Source organism: Cannabis sativa, chromosome 1, assembly GCF_029168945.1.
Source record: "Cannabis sativa cultivar Pink pepper isolate KNU-18-1 chromosome 1, ASM2916894v1, whole genome shotgun sequence".
NCBI classification, from domain to species: domain Eukaryota; kingdom Viridiplantae; phylum Streptophyta; class Magnoliopsida; order Rosales; family Cannabaceae; genus Cannabis; species Cannabis sativa.
The window spans coordinates 41,308,455-41,324,809 of NC_083601.1; the positions used below are offsets into that span (position 1 = coordinate 41,308,455).

At 28.9% G+C, this 16,355-nt stretch overlaps 1 protein-coding gene across 2 annotated transcripts; it reads left to right on the plus strand.

The window, feature by feature from the left end:
• Positions 1-5,779: 5,779 nt before the first annotated feature.
• On the plus strand, positions 5,780-12,924 carry LOC133033540 (serine/threonine protein phosphatase 2A 55 kDa regulatory subunit B beta isoform). 2 transcript variants are annotated; one of them, XM_061108376.1, is made up of 14 exons: positions 5,780-6,366; positions 7,473-7,576; positions 7,659-7,757; positions 7,875-7,994; positions 8,422-8,631; positions 9,203-9,294; positions 9,587-9,705; positions 10,414-10,537; positions 10,900-11,023; positions 11,539-11,607; positions 11,684-11,775; positions 11,863-11,940; positions 12,020-12,090; positions 12,215-12,924. In XM_061108376.1, exons 1-14 carry the CDS (start codon positions 6,255-6,257, stop codon positions 12,349-12,351), a joined length of 1,551 nt encoding a protein of 516 aa, XP_060964359.1. In that variant the 5' UTR covers positions 5,780-6,254; the 3' UTR covers positions 12,352-12,924. The 2 variants fall into 2 exon arrangements, with proteins under 2 accessions (XP_060964359.1, XP_060964360.1); XM_061108377.1 differs by having other exon boundaries at positions 8,422-8,628.
• The last annotated feature ends 3,431 nt before the right edge of the window (positions 12,925-16,355 follow it).

Genomic DNA, 16,355 nt, shown 5'->3' on the forward strand with positions numbered 1-16,355 from the left:
TTTTTGCCTTTTATTCGATCTCTCCTTTGTTTAACACAAACCTTAATAACTCAAAGAAAACAAGTAAATCAAAGGACATTAGGCAAGTAAAAAGTTAGCCTTAGTTTGATGATCACTGTTGGATCTTTGTAGATACCCGCGTTTTACACTAAATTTATAGTCAGCAAAAGTTATTGATGAGATTTTAATATTTAACTCATTATATGACTTTACAAAAATAAAAATTAATTATTAAAATTTAAACAAATAAAAATAATACATAATTTCAATAATTTATATATAATTTTTCCACTTCAATTATTTATACTTAAATGATATTTTGGTTCTTTTTAATTAATTGTTTGTACTTAGTTTGATATAAATTATCCATTGCATTGTACTAAAATTAAGAAGTGTGATATTGTACTAACCCAAAATTGGCAATACATATGCAACAAGTAACACAAATATTAATTCTTATATATTTTTAGCATCGACAAAAACAGAGTTACAACCACCGAGGCACCAAGAAACGACTACAAACTATTCTGGAAAATTTTAGAAAATGCCTAAGATTTTGAAATAAAAAATTTAGAAAAATATTGTAAAGTTACGGCAGGACACAATTATAATTACAGAATATATTTTCCTGAAAAGAAAATTTACAAATATATAACATTATATTTTTTTTTTTTCTGAAATTTACAAATTTATAACTAAATTTTTTAATTTTGTAATCATATATATATATACTATTGTTCTGTGGAGAATATTTATAAATAAAATAAAAATTTGTTTCAAGTTGATATATAATTGTTACAAGCTGTTATCTTTTCTGTAAATATTTTTTAAAATTTATATTATTTTGTGTTATTTGTCCAATTATCCTTTTGAGAAATGTTAAAGGGACACCTTAGCATCACAAGAGTGACATATTGTTATAAATTAATATAAAAAGTTGTTAATCAATGGCAGTGGGCGAACATTAAAAATAAGGGGTAAGTTGAAAAATGCCTCTTTTATTCATCAATTAATCAAATTTACCTCTAATTTTACATTTATTTGAAACATACCTCTTTTTATATGTATTGTACCCAAAATACCCTTACATAAGAGAATCACATGGAGAGTATCTTGAAGTGACAGGGGCAAAATTGGTACAATGTTTAAAAAAAGAGGTAAAAATGATAAGTTTTAAAAAAGAAGGTAAAAATAAAAGAGAACAATATAAAAAGGGTATATTATTTTTTGTAAAAATAATTACATTTTTACATTAAATTTTATATATATATTTTTACGATTTTTCATAAAAACAAAACGAAAATTACAAAAAATAACATGAATATAACATTTAAATAATATTAAAACAACAATAAAAAATAAAATACTGATAACAAAAAATCAACAACAAATTAATAAAATACAATATAAAAAAACGTATTATCTATAAATAAAATTATAAAAATATTTAAAATTCTGTAAACTGTATTTTTACAATTTTTTTAATATTTTTTTGTATTTGTAAAATAATTCCATAATACGGTGCCTAATAGTAAAGTTGTAAGTAATCCCCAGTCGGCCCAAATTTTTCTTAGAAGGCCCTATCTATTCAAAATGGGCCTAATGATTCTCCGTGCATCTACACTGAGCAGGGCCTTAATCTTTTCAAAACCTATTATTAGTAGTAACACTTGAGATTCAGCTCAACTGGGCTCGATTTCCTGTATCATGTTTAAAGACATGTCAAAGCCCAAATAATACCTTTTCTCTCTTCTTCTGTGAAATAATGCTGTGTTATTTATACTTTTTTGTCTCGTCTCAAAGAAATCCGAATGAATGATTTTTTATTTCTTTAATTTTTTTTTCCTGTATTTTCACCGACTATTTATTAAATTTTGCTTCAGAACCAATTAAAATTGTGAAAAAGTAAAAAAAATTCAGAACAATTTATTTATAGAAAATTTTTAAAAATATTATTTTTTTTATATTTTATTTATAATTTTATAGGTTAAAATTTTTAATTATAAAAATACACTTGTAAAATTTTTAAATCATAAAACTACACTTTACTCAATAAATAGTGAAAAAAATAACAAAAAATTAATGAGAAATTAACCTCACAGACATCTATAAATTAACTATTAAATAAACTATAAAACAATAAAACAACAACTAAAAAAATAATATCGCGATAGATATAAATAAATTATAAAATAAAAAAAATAATTTATTATTTATACTGAAAAAATATATTTTTATAAATAAAAAAAATTAAAGAGTAAAAATATAAATATTTCTATCTTGACATATTTTTGTAATTTTTTTTTTCAAATTTTTAGTTTATTATGTAAACTTTTCTTTATATTTATTTGAAACAACAACAACCCATCTTTATAGTATAAGAAACTAGCAAATATGGACCAGACTTTTTGACATGGTACAAAACAAGAACGAGCTCAAGAGGCACGTAAATGATCAGGTATGAATAATTATAGACTTAGACATGACAAGAGATGATATTACAAATTGACAGGACACGAGACGAAAAATACAAGTTTGAGCATGACACGACATGAAAATATAAGCTTATGTATGACACGACAAGAATAAAAAATATGACAAGTAAGTACGGATAATTTATCTAAAAGCACAACATGTTAAAAACCTTATATTTGATAATAGTAATAATAATTTGAATATTTATAAGTAAATATCTTAATTTTAATAGTTTTAATGATTTTAATGTTTTTATATAATTTTGTGTGAAAATTGTGAAAAAATTATATAAAAATAATTAAAATTATAGGAAATTTATAATTTTAGTAATTATCTCATTAATTATAAAATAAAATGTGGGAAAATAGAATATGAATTTGAACCTGAATAAAAGAAATGGGTCGGCTTGAGTAAAGCACGATATAAATCTAAGAACAACATGAATATGAGCACGATATGACACAATTTTGTATTTTTTTTAGCACGACTCAACATGACTCGTATATTCACCACAAAAAACAGTTACTTTTAGTCACAAAAAAATTATATTGTGACTAAAAATAAGATTTTTTGTTGTGATTTTAATGATACAACAAGACATGATCCATATTTTTTTATAGCACAACACTGCATGACTTATATTTATGATACTATATTTTTTTACATTGAAGGAGGGGAAGATTCGAACTTGGGACTTCATCTTTATAAGGAGAAGTGTGAAACATTAAACTATGCCTATGACCACTCCAAATCTCCAATACATCCCACTTGAATCTTTAAGAAAAACAATATATAGTATTGAATACAAAACTTATTTACCCAATTTTAATTTAACAAATAAAAACAAATCTTCATAAAAATAAATTTATGTCCCCCAAATAGTATACATTTTCTAATTTCTCACCACATAAAACTAATCCTAGCAATGAAAAAATATTACTAATCATACTAATTGTATTAAAATAAAACTATGAAACGGTAAATTTAATGAATAAACAGAATTTGTATCCTCTCAATTATATCGTTGGTAGAATTTTCTCATTGAATTTCTATTTTTTTGTAAAATATTTATCTTCAACTACAAAATAATTGTAAATTTCTTTCCTTTAATTGTATTTTTTTTTTTTTGAGATAATGCGTATAACTATAATTAAATACAAAAACTTATTTAATTAACTTAAGCTAGTTAGAATTAAGTATAATAACTTTAAAAGTGCGCACATATTAATTTTAAAATTACAGATGGAAAATATTTAATTTTATCACAATCTATATAATTATTTATCACTAGAGTACTACTATAATTTAATAATTTTTGAAAACTTTAAAATTGTATACGTACATTAATTTATAATAATACATATGTTATAAAATGCAAAACCAAATCGTGTTTAATATGTATATGTATTTAAACAAATGCGTTTAGACATTTGTAGTCATATAAAGATTGATCCGACCCATTAAATCAATAGTTTTATTTAGGTACTAAACTCAGTACTACTACTCTTTTTCAACAGAATATATTGGACAGTAATGATTAATGGTCTAGAAAATAATAATACCACAAATTTGTTGGCTGTTGGGGAAGAAAAATTGAGGATACAAATTTTTTTGAACTGACGTTGAATATTTCTTTATTTGATTATTGTAATATAATCAAATGAAGTCTATTGAATGATTCAGGAGATCGATCAACACTAACATCTCATTATTATTTGTATTTGAAGAAGTCAAAAAGGATTATCATTATTCAACACTATATATATCTTTTAAGTCATTAGATCAGAAGGTCAATTTCAAATCACAAACATGTTTGCCAATTTATTAGAGTTGGATATATGGAATGGATAATACAGTAGAACCTCTATTTAAGAATACTCTATTCAAGAATAACCTCTAATTTCTTATAAAAAATTCAAGTCCCGATTTGGGCCAGTTATAAATAAGAATAACCTCTAAATTGTAATTAGTTATACATTTTCTAAGTCTCGTATTAACAAAGTATACCAATAATTACATCTTAATAAAATATATACATGTATTTTGTAAATTTATTTATGTAAAATTAATAATTTTATTTTAAATTATAATACATGTATGAAATTATATTACTCTAAAATATTTTTATTATGATATAGTATTAATGATTATTTATTGTTACATTGATATTTTTGTGGTTTTTTAATTTTTTTTTCTAGTGTAACTCTATTTAGTTATAACCTCCCAATTAGAATATAATTTACTTGTCCAAAGTGTATTCTTGGATAGAGGTTCTACTGTATATCTCATCTCATATAAATTATAATATAAACTTTTTTTTTTTTTATATATTATTGTTATTGTTATATCATTTTTTTCTTAAATTGGCCTCACTAAAACTTTATGAGTAAACTCGCTAAGAAAAATCTCAAAATAATAAAAAAAGTATCAAAATAATATTACTAATCAATAAAAGTCCGTCTACAAATAGATACTAATATAACTGGAGTTGCCATATAAATGGAATTGCTTATTGCTACTAATAAGTGAGCAACACTATTAGTAGGATAATCAGAAATAAAAAAAAAAAATTAATAAATTAGTTACAAATAGAATTACAATATTATGATGATTAGATTTTATGAGAAAATTTCCATTATATTGAAAATCTTATGTAATAAGGATTCTATTACAAATGATTAAATAAATTAAAGTTAAGATAACTATAATATTCTCTCTTTATATAAATTTTGAAAAATAAAATAAAGACAATTTTAATTATTTATTACTTATTTCAATATTTATTCCAACAACAAATAAAATATAATAATCAATTTACATTACTATTTTTTATTTTTACTTTTTTTTGGTAAAAATTCACATTACTATTTTTATTCTATTACATTACTATTATTATTATCATTACCATTATATATCACTAAACCAAACACCTAAATTAGTAACAATAAGAGAAATTATTGTTATATCATCTTAAATTTCCATTCTTCCTCAAACTCTCAATCAAAAGACTTCTTAGCTATAAAAACAAAAGAAAAATTATTTTAGAGAAGAAAAGAAAAAAGAGGACACACATGTCTTTTCATATAAAAAATTTATATATTCTCACTAGAAACACTTTGTTAAAGGATATATTTGCAAAGAAACAAACAAATACATATTTTTCTTTCCTCGAACTCAATTTTGTTAAAGTCACCAGCGGTACATGACCGACCAATAAAATATTATTTCTGTCCACCGCATCGCCACATTGCCCAATCAAAACATTTAAACTAAACCGACCATCACCTTAGGTTGAGTTTATCAAAGCTAAGTTAAAAAAAAAAAACAATAAATATAAAAAAAAAAGTGAAAAAATTAAGAAGCCCATAATAGAGATTTTGGGAGAGAACTAAACTCAGAGAGAAAAGTGTGTGTATTTGTGTTGGGTCTCAAAAGCCATAGAACGGTTTTGCTCACTCACTCATTTTAATATTTACATAATTAAAATGCCAATTTTCTCCTTTTCCTTCTAGATAGAGAGAGAGTGTTGTTGTTTTGGAGAGAGGGAAAAGAAAAATCGGCCATTTCTGGGTTCCAATGGTTGAATTAGGAAAAGCCCAATAATCATTCCGATTTTTACTTGGTTGATTAGATATTGGATATGGGTCTTTGGAAGAAGGACCAGTGATCTTGTGAACCCAGAAAGCGATCTTCGATGTGGTGATTGGATTGTCGGATTTGGGGTTAGTGTAATTTTTTTTTTGAGGGGGATTTAGTTTTTCTGTGACGAAAAGTGAAAAATGAACGGTGGCGATGAGGTCGTGGCAGCTCCGTCGGGCCCTCCACAAGCGTTGGATTGGAAATTCTCTCAGGTATTTGGAGAGCGTGCTGCTGGTGAAGAAGTTCAGGAAGGTATAATCTATTTTGTTTGTGTTGAATAGTGCTTCATGTTTTGGATCCAATTGATGTGTTTTGATGATTTGGGGATTAGGGTTTTTGGGCGGTTGTGATCTGTTTTGGATCGGTAGTTTGTCGAATAATACAAAAGCGAAGTGTCTTATTGGGTTGTGGGTTTTGGTTTTGATTTGGGAATACAGTGGGTTTTATTTTAGGTGTCGAATTGATTCAAAGCTTTGCATTTTTGTTTGTTGTGTTCACAAATAGTGTGGGGAAAATGAGCTTCTTTGAAGTTGTTTGGTGGTTATGGGTCGTCTTTATAGCTGAGGCTTTTACTTGTTTAGTGGCTCTGCTTCCCTTATTGCTTGTGTATACTTGCTGAATTAGCGCACTGCAGATCCAAAATCACACTCATTTTTGTATTTACACGTTGAGATTCATTTACTGCATGTTCATAGCTGTAATTCTCTAACTTATATCAAAATCAAACTTTTCGCTTGCTCCCATTAATAATTAGAAAGCTAATGCTTTATATTTTCTTTTGTAACTGTCATGAAGTGAGAAAGATTATCGCTTTGTCTCCCTGTACTGATTTTGCATTTTCTTGGTATTACTTATACATTATAGAAACGAATGATGCTTCAGGGCATGTTTCACTGGTTATGCTTGAAGAGAATGTATAAAGGTTGATGTCAGCTTTATAAAGATGACTAAATAACTAAGAGGTCTGTGTATTCAGTGATTAGGCAACATAGATTTGCTAAACAGAATTTAATTGATCTGGATGCTAATGTCATTGGAGATTAACAGGGGTTGTCTAGACTAATCCTTATTCATACTACATTATAGCTTTCCTGCAAGAAGCAAGCCTGTAGGGAAGTATAACGAGTACAGGGGAGGAGCCCTCCCCTCATATGTTTTCTGGGTTTTCTCGAGACAGTTTCAAGTCTTTTGACCAATTTTCTTTTTAGCTTGGACTTAACATGTATATGCACTAACTATGAATACAACATATTTATATTCTATTATGTGAAACCACTTCTGCATATAGGCTCATCTTCTCTCTCTCTCTCTCTCTCTCTCTGAAACTGAATTTCTCATTTTTATTTGTTTCTCTGCAGTTGATATTATTTCTGCTATTGAATTTGATAAAAGTGGTGACTTTCTGGCTACTGGTGACCGTGGGGGCCGTGTTGTTCTCTTCGAGAGGACTGATACAAAAGATGTATGTTCTTTCTGTATACCCTTGCAGGCATTGTTAATTGTAAGTACTATTGTAGTTTGTCTTGATATGCTTTGATGTGTAGCATGGCGACTCCAGAAGGGATTTAGAGAGGATGGATTACCCTGTTACTAGGCATCCTGAGTTTCGTTATAAAACAGAGTTTCAGAGCCACGAACCTGAGGTATAAACTTTTATCTTTTCTTTTCTGCCTTTTAAGCTGTTCCATATCTTATATCATCTCAAGTTTGACTTTGTGGGGCCCAATAATCGCATTGCTTTTTCTTTATCCTTTTGTCAGTTCGATTATCTCAAGAGTTTGGAAATAGAAGAGAAAATCAACAAAATAAGATGGTGCCAAACAGCCAATTCAGCTGTGTTTCTCCTCTCTACCAATGACAAGACAATTAAATTTTGGAAGGTCAGTGTAAACTGTGCTTAAGCTTCACAGATCTATAAATAAATATAAAAAGCCTTGCTTAAGCTTGAAGGAAATCCAGCCATAACTGTTTTGACTGTAAGCAATGATTCCAGTTGTAAGTTATAATGCATACTACAGATATGTACTAGTTATTATGTCATTTGTGTACTCTTATTCTTATTATCTTCTAGAAAAGGGTCTGTTCATTTGTATCAAATATGGGCTGGTGCATGAAAGTTTTTATTGTAGTTTACAAGCATTGTACTTGATTGAAAGAGTGAAGATTTTACAGTTCTGGAGCATTCATGACTTGGGGCGTTGGGGGCATGGAATTTGCTGCTATTCATTGCGAAATATCAAAAATATATTTTAAGACATATAAGAAATCTTACTGAATAGTGCGATTAATGTTTCTTGAGATAAACAGGTGCAAGAAAAGAAGGTCAAGAAAGTCTCTGACTTTAATCTGGATCCTTCTAAAGCTGTTGGAAATGGAAGTATTGCCAGTTCAAGTAATTCCAGCAGCCCGAAACCATATCTTGCAAATGGAGGTTGTCCAGACAGAACGAATAGTTATCTGAGCAATGACTTGTCGATCCCATTAGGGGGAATTCCATCATTACGTTTACCTGTGGTAGTTGTACTTAACCCTTAATTTTGGTTTGTTTGATTTCTTGCATCATATTTCAGTACCATTGATTTTGTGCCTATTTTGTCATGATTTGATTAAATTTTCAACATTGTGTCATTGTCAACCCAATGCTTGAAAGCCAGAATGCCCAAGTTTTATCGGCACATAGTTGAAGGAGCCAAATGCAACTGAATCTTATATTCCTTCTACTCAACACTTGAATGTCTTACTGTTTAAAAAAACTTCACACTACCCGAAAACTTTTTTTTTTGTCTAATTTACCAATATTTAATTTTAATAGTCTCTGTATCTTTTATCTATGTTTTGGTTTATATCTTCTGTATACTACTCTTTAGCTCATGTACATGTCATTTTTGTAGCATTGACATATCTAATCTCCTAGATTCAAAGATGTAGTTTCTGTGTGCAACCAGTTTCTACTTGGATTTTTATAATCTTAAGATGTATTGCATTCATATTTCTTTTTCTCTTGTTTCACAATCCATGGATTAAGATATTTGAATTCTCTTTGATTCTGATCATTTTGCTAACCCCTAGAGTATTTCATAATTTGTAGGTAACTAGCCAAGAAACCAGCTTGGTTGCTAGATGTCGAAGGGTTTATGCTCATGCCCACGACTATCATATTAATTCAATTTCAAACAACAGGTGATGGCATTTTTTCTTATATTAATTCTGTATTTGCATTTATCTTCACCCCCTTATTCTAAGTGTTTTGTTGTAAAACTAGTTTGGGTTTCTTTCCTTTGCTTTTTGGTGGGTCATTTTTAGGCCAAGTTTATCCTTATTTATGTAGTTTTGTTTCTTATAATAATTATACATATATATATTATGGTATTAACTCTACTTATATGTTGAAAAATGTCATATTTCAAATGTCATCTTCTGCTCAGTGTTTTAGAACTTACTAACTCTTCTCTCTCATCCTTGTACTTTTTAGTGATGGTGAAACTTTCATATCGGCTGATGACTTGCGAATCAATCTTTGGAACTTGGAGATTAGCAGTCAGAGTTTCAATATTGTTGATGTTAAGCCTGCGAATATGGAGGATTTAACTGGTAAGCTTCTTTTCGACATTCTTGGCTGTGTGAAACTGTGAATTTAGATGTGCTGTGTACTTTTATGCTATAAGATAGACTATGATTTTCGAGGTTTTCTCCTCATCTTTTTGGGTGCTTGGATTGTGAGAGTAATATTTTACATTGCTTCTGCTGCTAATTGCATTGCATGAACATGCTTGTGGATGAAATTTGGTTGAGAAAATGTCTCAATGGAACCAGGGCAGGGTTTTATTTCACCAGGCGCAATGAAAGTGAACTTGTATAAAAACTAAATGTTAATATTTGAGTTGGGGCATTTTAGTACAAATGCACATGGAGAGGGGTTAAATGATAGATACAAAATATATATATATATATATTTATATATATATATATGTAAAAATCTCAGTGGGGCATCTGCCTCCACTCCTCATACACTGGGTCCCTTAGTGAATGAAACTTTTGCCTTGTTGCTTAAACGATTTTATGAGAAACGTTCTGAGGCATGTGGCTTTTCTTGATCTCTTGTTTAATCTCGAAATAGTTACTTAAGTACTGGTCATACCTTCCTATGTTTGTCTAACTCCGACATGATTGCAATCCACATTTATTGATTATGTATGGCTCATCGTTGAATATATATTTTTATTATGTATTATATAATTTTATATATACGTATATTTTTTTTATGTTCTTGCAGTGAATATTTTTTTGTATACCTTGCAGAGGTGATAACATCAGCTGAGTTCCATCCTACTCATTGTAATACACTAGCATATAGCAGTTCAAAAGGATCAATCCGACTTATAGACTTGCGGCAATCAGCATTGTGTGATTCTCATGCTAAATTGTGAGTACTTGGTGCTCTAAGTTTCTGATTTTTAAGTGAATTGGTTGAAAATAATACAAAGAAAGGCATGGAGGAAGGGGCAACATTTATGTGCATATATTTAATGTTTTCCTTTACCCCATTCTCATTTCTTTATTGCTTCTGCATATTTGTTATTCTATAGTTCCCAATACAATTAATAAAGTAACATTAAATGCCATTGCCACCTTTCTGATGTGAATCTTGATTGCCGTGGTTCTTCCTTTCGCCAATTTGCATGAAGCTGCAACTCTTAAATGGTTGAACCTCTATGCTGCCAGGAAATTTTTCTTTGAGGTATTGTCCAATTTGTAGTCTAACCTGCAATTTTTATTCTTATGCAGGTTTGAGGAGCAGGAGGCACCTGGTTCTCGATCCTTTTTCACGGAAATTATTGCTTCAATTTCAGACATTAAGTTTGGCAAGAATGGAAGATACATACTTAGTCGTGATTACATGACTCTCAAGGTTTGGCTTTTGTATTGTATTTCCCAACTTACCTTGGCAATGAATTTTTTTTTTTTCAAATATATATAGACAACAAGATCGGATTAGTAAGCGATGATAGATAGGACAACCACAAAAGAGGCTGTGCTCATAAAAACAACATAACCACCCTCATGAAAAAGCTATTATATTACAACTACAAGTACCTATCACATAGAAGTATCGAGGAGTATGCCTTGAAGTTCGTATTTTTAAAAATTCTGAATAGCAACCCAATGCTGAGCCTTTACCCATGTATCTTCCCATCCTCTTCTACATTGTTGAATACTTGCAAATTGCAATGTTGCACGCCATAAGGAGCATCCCACATTCTTATCAATTGATAAGCATGGCTTATTTAATTATCAAAGCACAGCATCATTTACTTCTCTACTTTGAGTTCTGAGTTGACACTTGTGCCGAATACATCTCATATATGGGTTGGACATTTGATCATTTTCCCAGTTTCTGACTTTCATGCTATGTTTGGCTGTCAGTTATGGGACATCAATATGGATTCAGGACCTGTTTCAACCTTCCAGGTTCATGAATACTTAAGACCTAAGGTGAGACTTCCTCCCTTTGGAAAAATATTGAAGCTTCCTCTCTGAGTCTAAACTAACTATCCCTGAATGTAACCAGCTATGTGATTTGTATGAAAATGATTCAATCTTTGATAAATTTGAGTGCTGCCTGAGTGGAGATGGATTACGAGTTGCAACAGGCTCATACAGGTCTGCTATGAAACATAAACATCCATTTTATTCTATTGCTCTTTGCAGTTTGATATTCTAATTAACATTTTATTGATATGCTCCCAGCAATCTCTTCCGCGTATTTGGTTGTGCCCCAGGAAGTACCGAGGCTACAACCTTGGAGGCTAGTAAAAATCCCATGAGGTAAATCAAATGGTAATAACTGGTAGACATATTTTATTTTTAGACTAGAATAATTGTGTATTCTTTTATGCTTTTTCAGGCGACAAGTTCAGACTCCTTCCCGACCATCAAGGTCTCTGAGCAGTAGCATAACACGAGTTGTTCGACGTGGTCAGTTTTTTTTTTTTCCTTTCTAATATATAGCTATCAACAGCTGCTTTTCATTCGATGAGGCTTGCATGTACTTAATAATTTCTGACATCCCACTTTTCTAATTTTGTAAAATCCACAACAGGATCAGAGAGCCCTGGGGTCGATGCAAATGGTAATTCTTTCGATTTCACAACAAAGTTGCTGCATTTAGCATGGCACCCTACTGAGAACTCAATAGCTTGTGCTGCTGCAAATAGCTTGTACATGTACTATGCATAAAGACAGTCCAAGAACAAATATATTTGCTTGGGTGAACTTTTTTGGGTTGCTATTGGAGAAGGTGACTTTTCCCAACTACCAACCACTCAATTGGAGGCTACATTAGTTCTCAAGATTTCAAAGTGCCCCTTAAGATTGGTAGCCGTTGTTTAATCTCGAGTTCAGGAAATGGCTGTCACAGAATCGAGGATGAAGCGATCAGATTTTGTTCCAGGGTGGGCAGTCTCGTCTTTTTTCTTTCCACCCTCTTCTCAAGTTCCAACCCTCAAAAGTTTCTCTAGTTTTTCTTTTTCTTTTTCATTATTCTCTCCCCTTAGTCATCTTCTGAAGAAGAAGATGCATTTTATGTCTGAAAATTCTGTTGGGTTGAAATCAAGAAGAAAAATGTGATTGTAGCTCTCCTACAACAAAATACTAAAAGGATGTTCCATAATTTGCCACTAGGTTTAAGATAAAGAATGTAGTTTCATTTACTCAAAAAAAAGTTCTTGGTGGGATGGAGCTGTTGAAACCTTGCAGTGCATCAATTTTTTTTATTGATTCTTTATGATGGTTGATATTTGATTAACAACAGTACACTTCTTAATATTTTGTTTTAGACAGAATTTCTGTTTATGTTTTATGTAACATAGCAAAGCTACAATAACTTTATCATTCTCTTTCACCAGGCTTAGTGGTCCTAGGATTTTCTTCTATCTTTTTTTTTTTTTTCGTTAACAATGTTTAATTTTTTTCCCTTCATTCCCATTTAACATGGTTGTCTATGTTTTTCTTCCAAAATCACTTTAGGGATATTAGTTTTACCTGACATCAATAGGAAGGGATTCTTATTTGTACAAATGGTACTTAGAAATAAATGCCTTGATACTATATCTTCCTTCCATTTAAAAAATGTATTCTTATAAATATATTTAATTTCTATAACAGTCCATTGTCATTGTGGGGGTACATCACTTAATTGAACTCTGTTCATTGACATAAATGTAACAGTATTTATTATTCAAAGAAATCCACGTTCCAGAAAATTTGGACCAATGTGATGGCAATAAATAGCTCAATTTGAAACATTTCTACTGACATCTGTTTTCTACAACGAATGGATATCTTTTGAGAGGAGCAGTAGAGATGAGAGCAGACAGCTTTTCCTCTGTGGGCCATGGCTGTTGACTATTGACAAAATTGAAGAAGATCAAAACAAGGAGTTACTTTCCTCATTGCTATGAGCACCCTAGGCTTTATTTTTATATGTTATATATGTTGTAAATGAAATCTCTCTATGATACGATAACTTGTCAATACTTTTCTTTTATTTTCATTTGATTAACTCAGTCAAATATATGGTTGTTCCGATTGTATTGCTCACATTTGAGGCCCAGCCTTCTTATATTTGCTTAGACTGGGTATTTCAGATATATTCTAATTAAATGGGATGAGACTAGATTCCATCTTCAGATCTGCTAAAGGACACTAATAGTATTTAGTGTTATTAGAAGGTGTCATATTATTATCAATGTAATTAAATATAAAATTTCATATATTTTAATTTGATAATTAGTATCAAATATCACAGGGCACAACTTTATAATAGTGTTAATATTAAGTACTACTAGTATCTATTAGAAATACTCTTTCATATATGATATGTTTTGTGCTTTTACTTTAACCAAATACCCATACTCGCTTATGAATGTTTACAGTGTTTCTCCTCTTTCAGTTTGAAATATCCAATTTATGGTTTTTTAAGAATGTTGAAGTTTTCTCCTCACTAACAAATTCAAGATACGATGTTGGCAAATTAGGCTTCTTAACTATATTGTTTTAAGAATTAGCGTGATTATAATTTTTGGTTTTAGATTGAGAATAAAGGTTTGCAAAAGGAAAAAGAAAAAATGATGAAAGAAAGGGACATTGATAAACAGATAAATGATATAATTAATGAAACTCTCCAAATTGTTAGGTGTTATTCTAATAATAATAATATAATATAAAAAAAATTAAGATTTTTATTTGAGTTGCTATGTAAATTTTAGTTGTAATTTATATTACTCTGTTGGTTGTTATATTACTCTGTTGATTGTTATGTGGATTGTTACAGTGATTACTGTAAAAATATATATAAAAAAATCGTTTTAAACTATAAGAATAATGAAATTCCTAAAAAAAAATTAAAGAAAATTAAAGTTGTGATTTTATCATCTATTCCTCTTTCCATATCAAATAGATAAGAGCTTTTTTTTTTTTTTTTTTAAAATTACAATAAGAGATTAGATTCATCTACTCCTTCATATTTTTCTGATCTTAATTAATTGGAGCATGCATACATATAATTTTTTTAATCAATCATCATTTATTTACTAAATAATTTTTTACTCTATTTTTTAAAATACAGCAACAAAATTTTACTTTTAAGTTTTTTTTTCTTAAACTTTTCCATCACGACATCATCTATTTTTCTATTTTTTCACTACATCTTTTAAATATTGAATACTTTTTATGTCTTATGAAAATTCCAAGTCGGTAAGACCTAATTAAGATAGCATTTTGTAGGTGAAACAATAATCAAACTATATAGGTAGCTAAGCTAGGGATCAGATTCTGAATAATATATATTATTCTTTTCCATGAATGATATATGTTCCATTCGATCGGCATATATAAAATATGAGCAAACTATTTTCAATTAGTTCCCCTGCTAAACACATGCATAATAATATATGCTATACTATATACATTACTGTGTATTATATGTATATATATATTCCGAATATAATGTGGCCGATCGAATGATTTTATTAGATATATATGTATAGCTTAATTTATAACCATGTGATGTGAGGGATCTAAATGAAATAGATTGAACGACACAAAACACTATTTGTGTAGATTGTGATCGATCAGATTTTGAGAATATTATACATATATTTAAAAGGAGCGAAAAAAGCACTTCACTCAATTCACACCTGTCATATTAATATTAATAATAAACAGTAATACACAAGACGAAGAACAAGAATAATTATTTATGTGTATATGTATATGTATATACATCTTCTTCTTGTTCAGACGGTGCATATATATTATTCTGTTGTGAAAACTATTTTTTGTTTTTTGTCAAAACACAACGGAAGTGGGTCCCACCCACCCCCACCCAGAGAATGAGCAATGGAATTGAATTGATGAGTGGCACTAGCTAGGTGCTGCTGTAATATATGTACACTCATAATTAATTTGATCTGGAAGACTTTGTTGGTGTGTAGTACTTACACTGTTTCAGTATATACTATATATTCACCATATTATATATGGCAATTATTTTATCTTTTTGGCCACCCCAAACTCAAACTATACGCGTCTTATTTATTAATCCTATTCCTATAAAATATACTTCTGTTTTCTATTTCTGTAAATGTATGCAGTGTTGTACTCACACTTCAAATAAAGTTCAAACATTTTTCTAAATGAAAAAAATAAAAAAATTGATGCATAATATATATCTATATAATTATGGTTATATAATAAAAATATTCTTATTTTTTTTAAATGTTACTATTCAATTTAAACTAATTTTATTTTATATTAAATATTTATATAACATAATTATTTTTTTAATATTATAATTCAAATTTAAACTAATTACATATTTAAAAAAGAGATTACTATTGAATGCCGGTAGTTTGAATATTTTTTATAAGAAGTGCTTTATAATTGATTAGAAATATTCATTAAATGTACTATTTTAATTAAGACCGTATGACACAGAGAAATACTAATCTTGTCTTTTAACATTTTTCCTAAAAAAATATATTTCTATTATAAAAAAAAAAATTATTATACAACTAAAAATATATATAAGTAAAATAAAAATTAAAAATATAATAATATAAATAATATTAATCTAATATATATAGAATATTTTCCCTTTCAAAAAAAAAATGTATATATTCTTTTCATACAAAAAATGGCAAAAAATTTGAGAAATTTTTACATGAAAAATCACTTTTGCA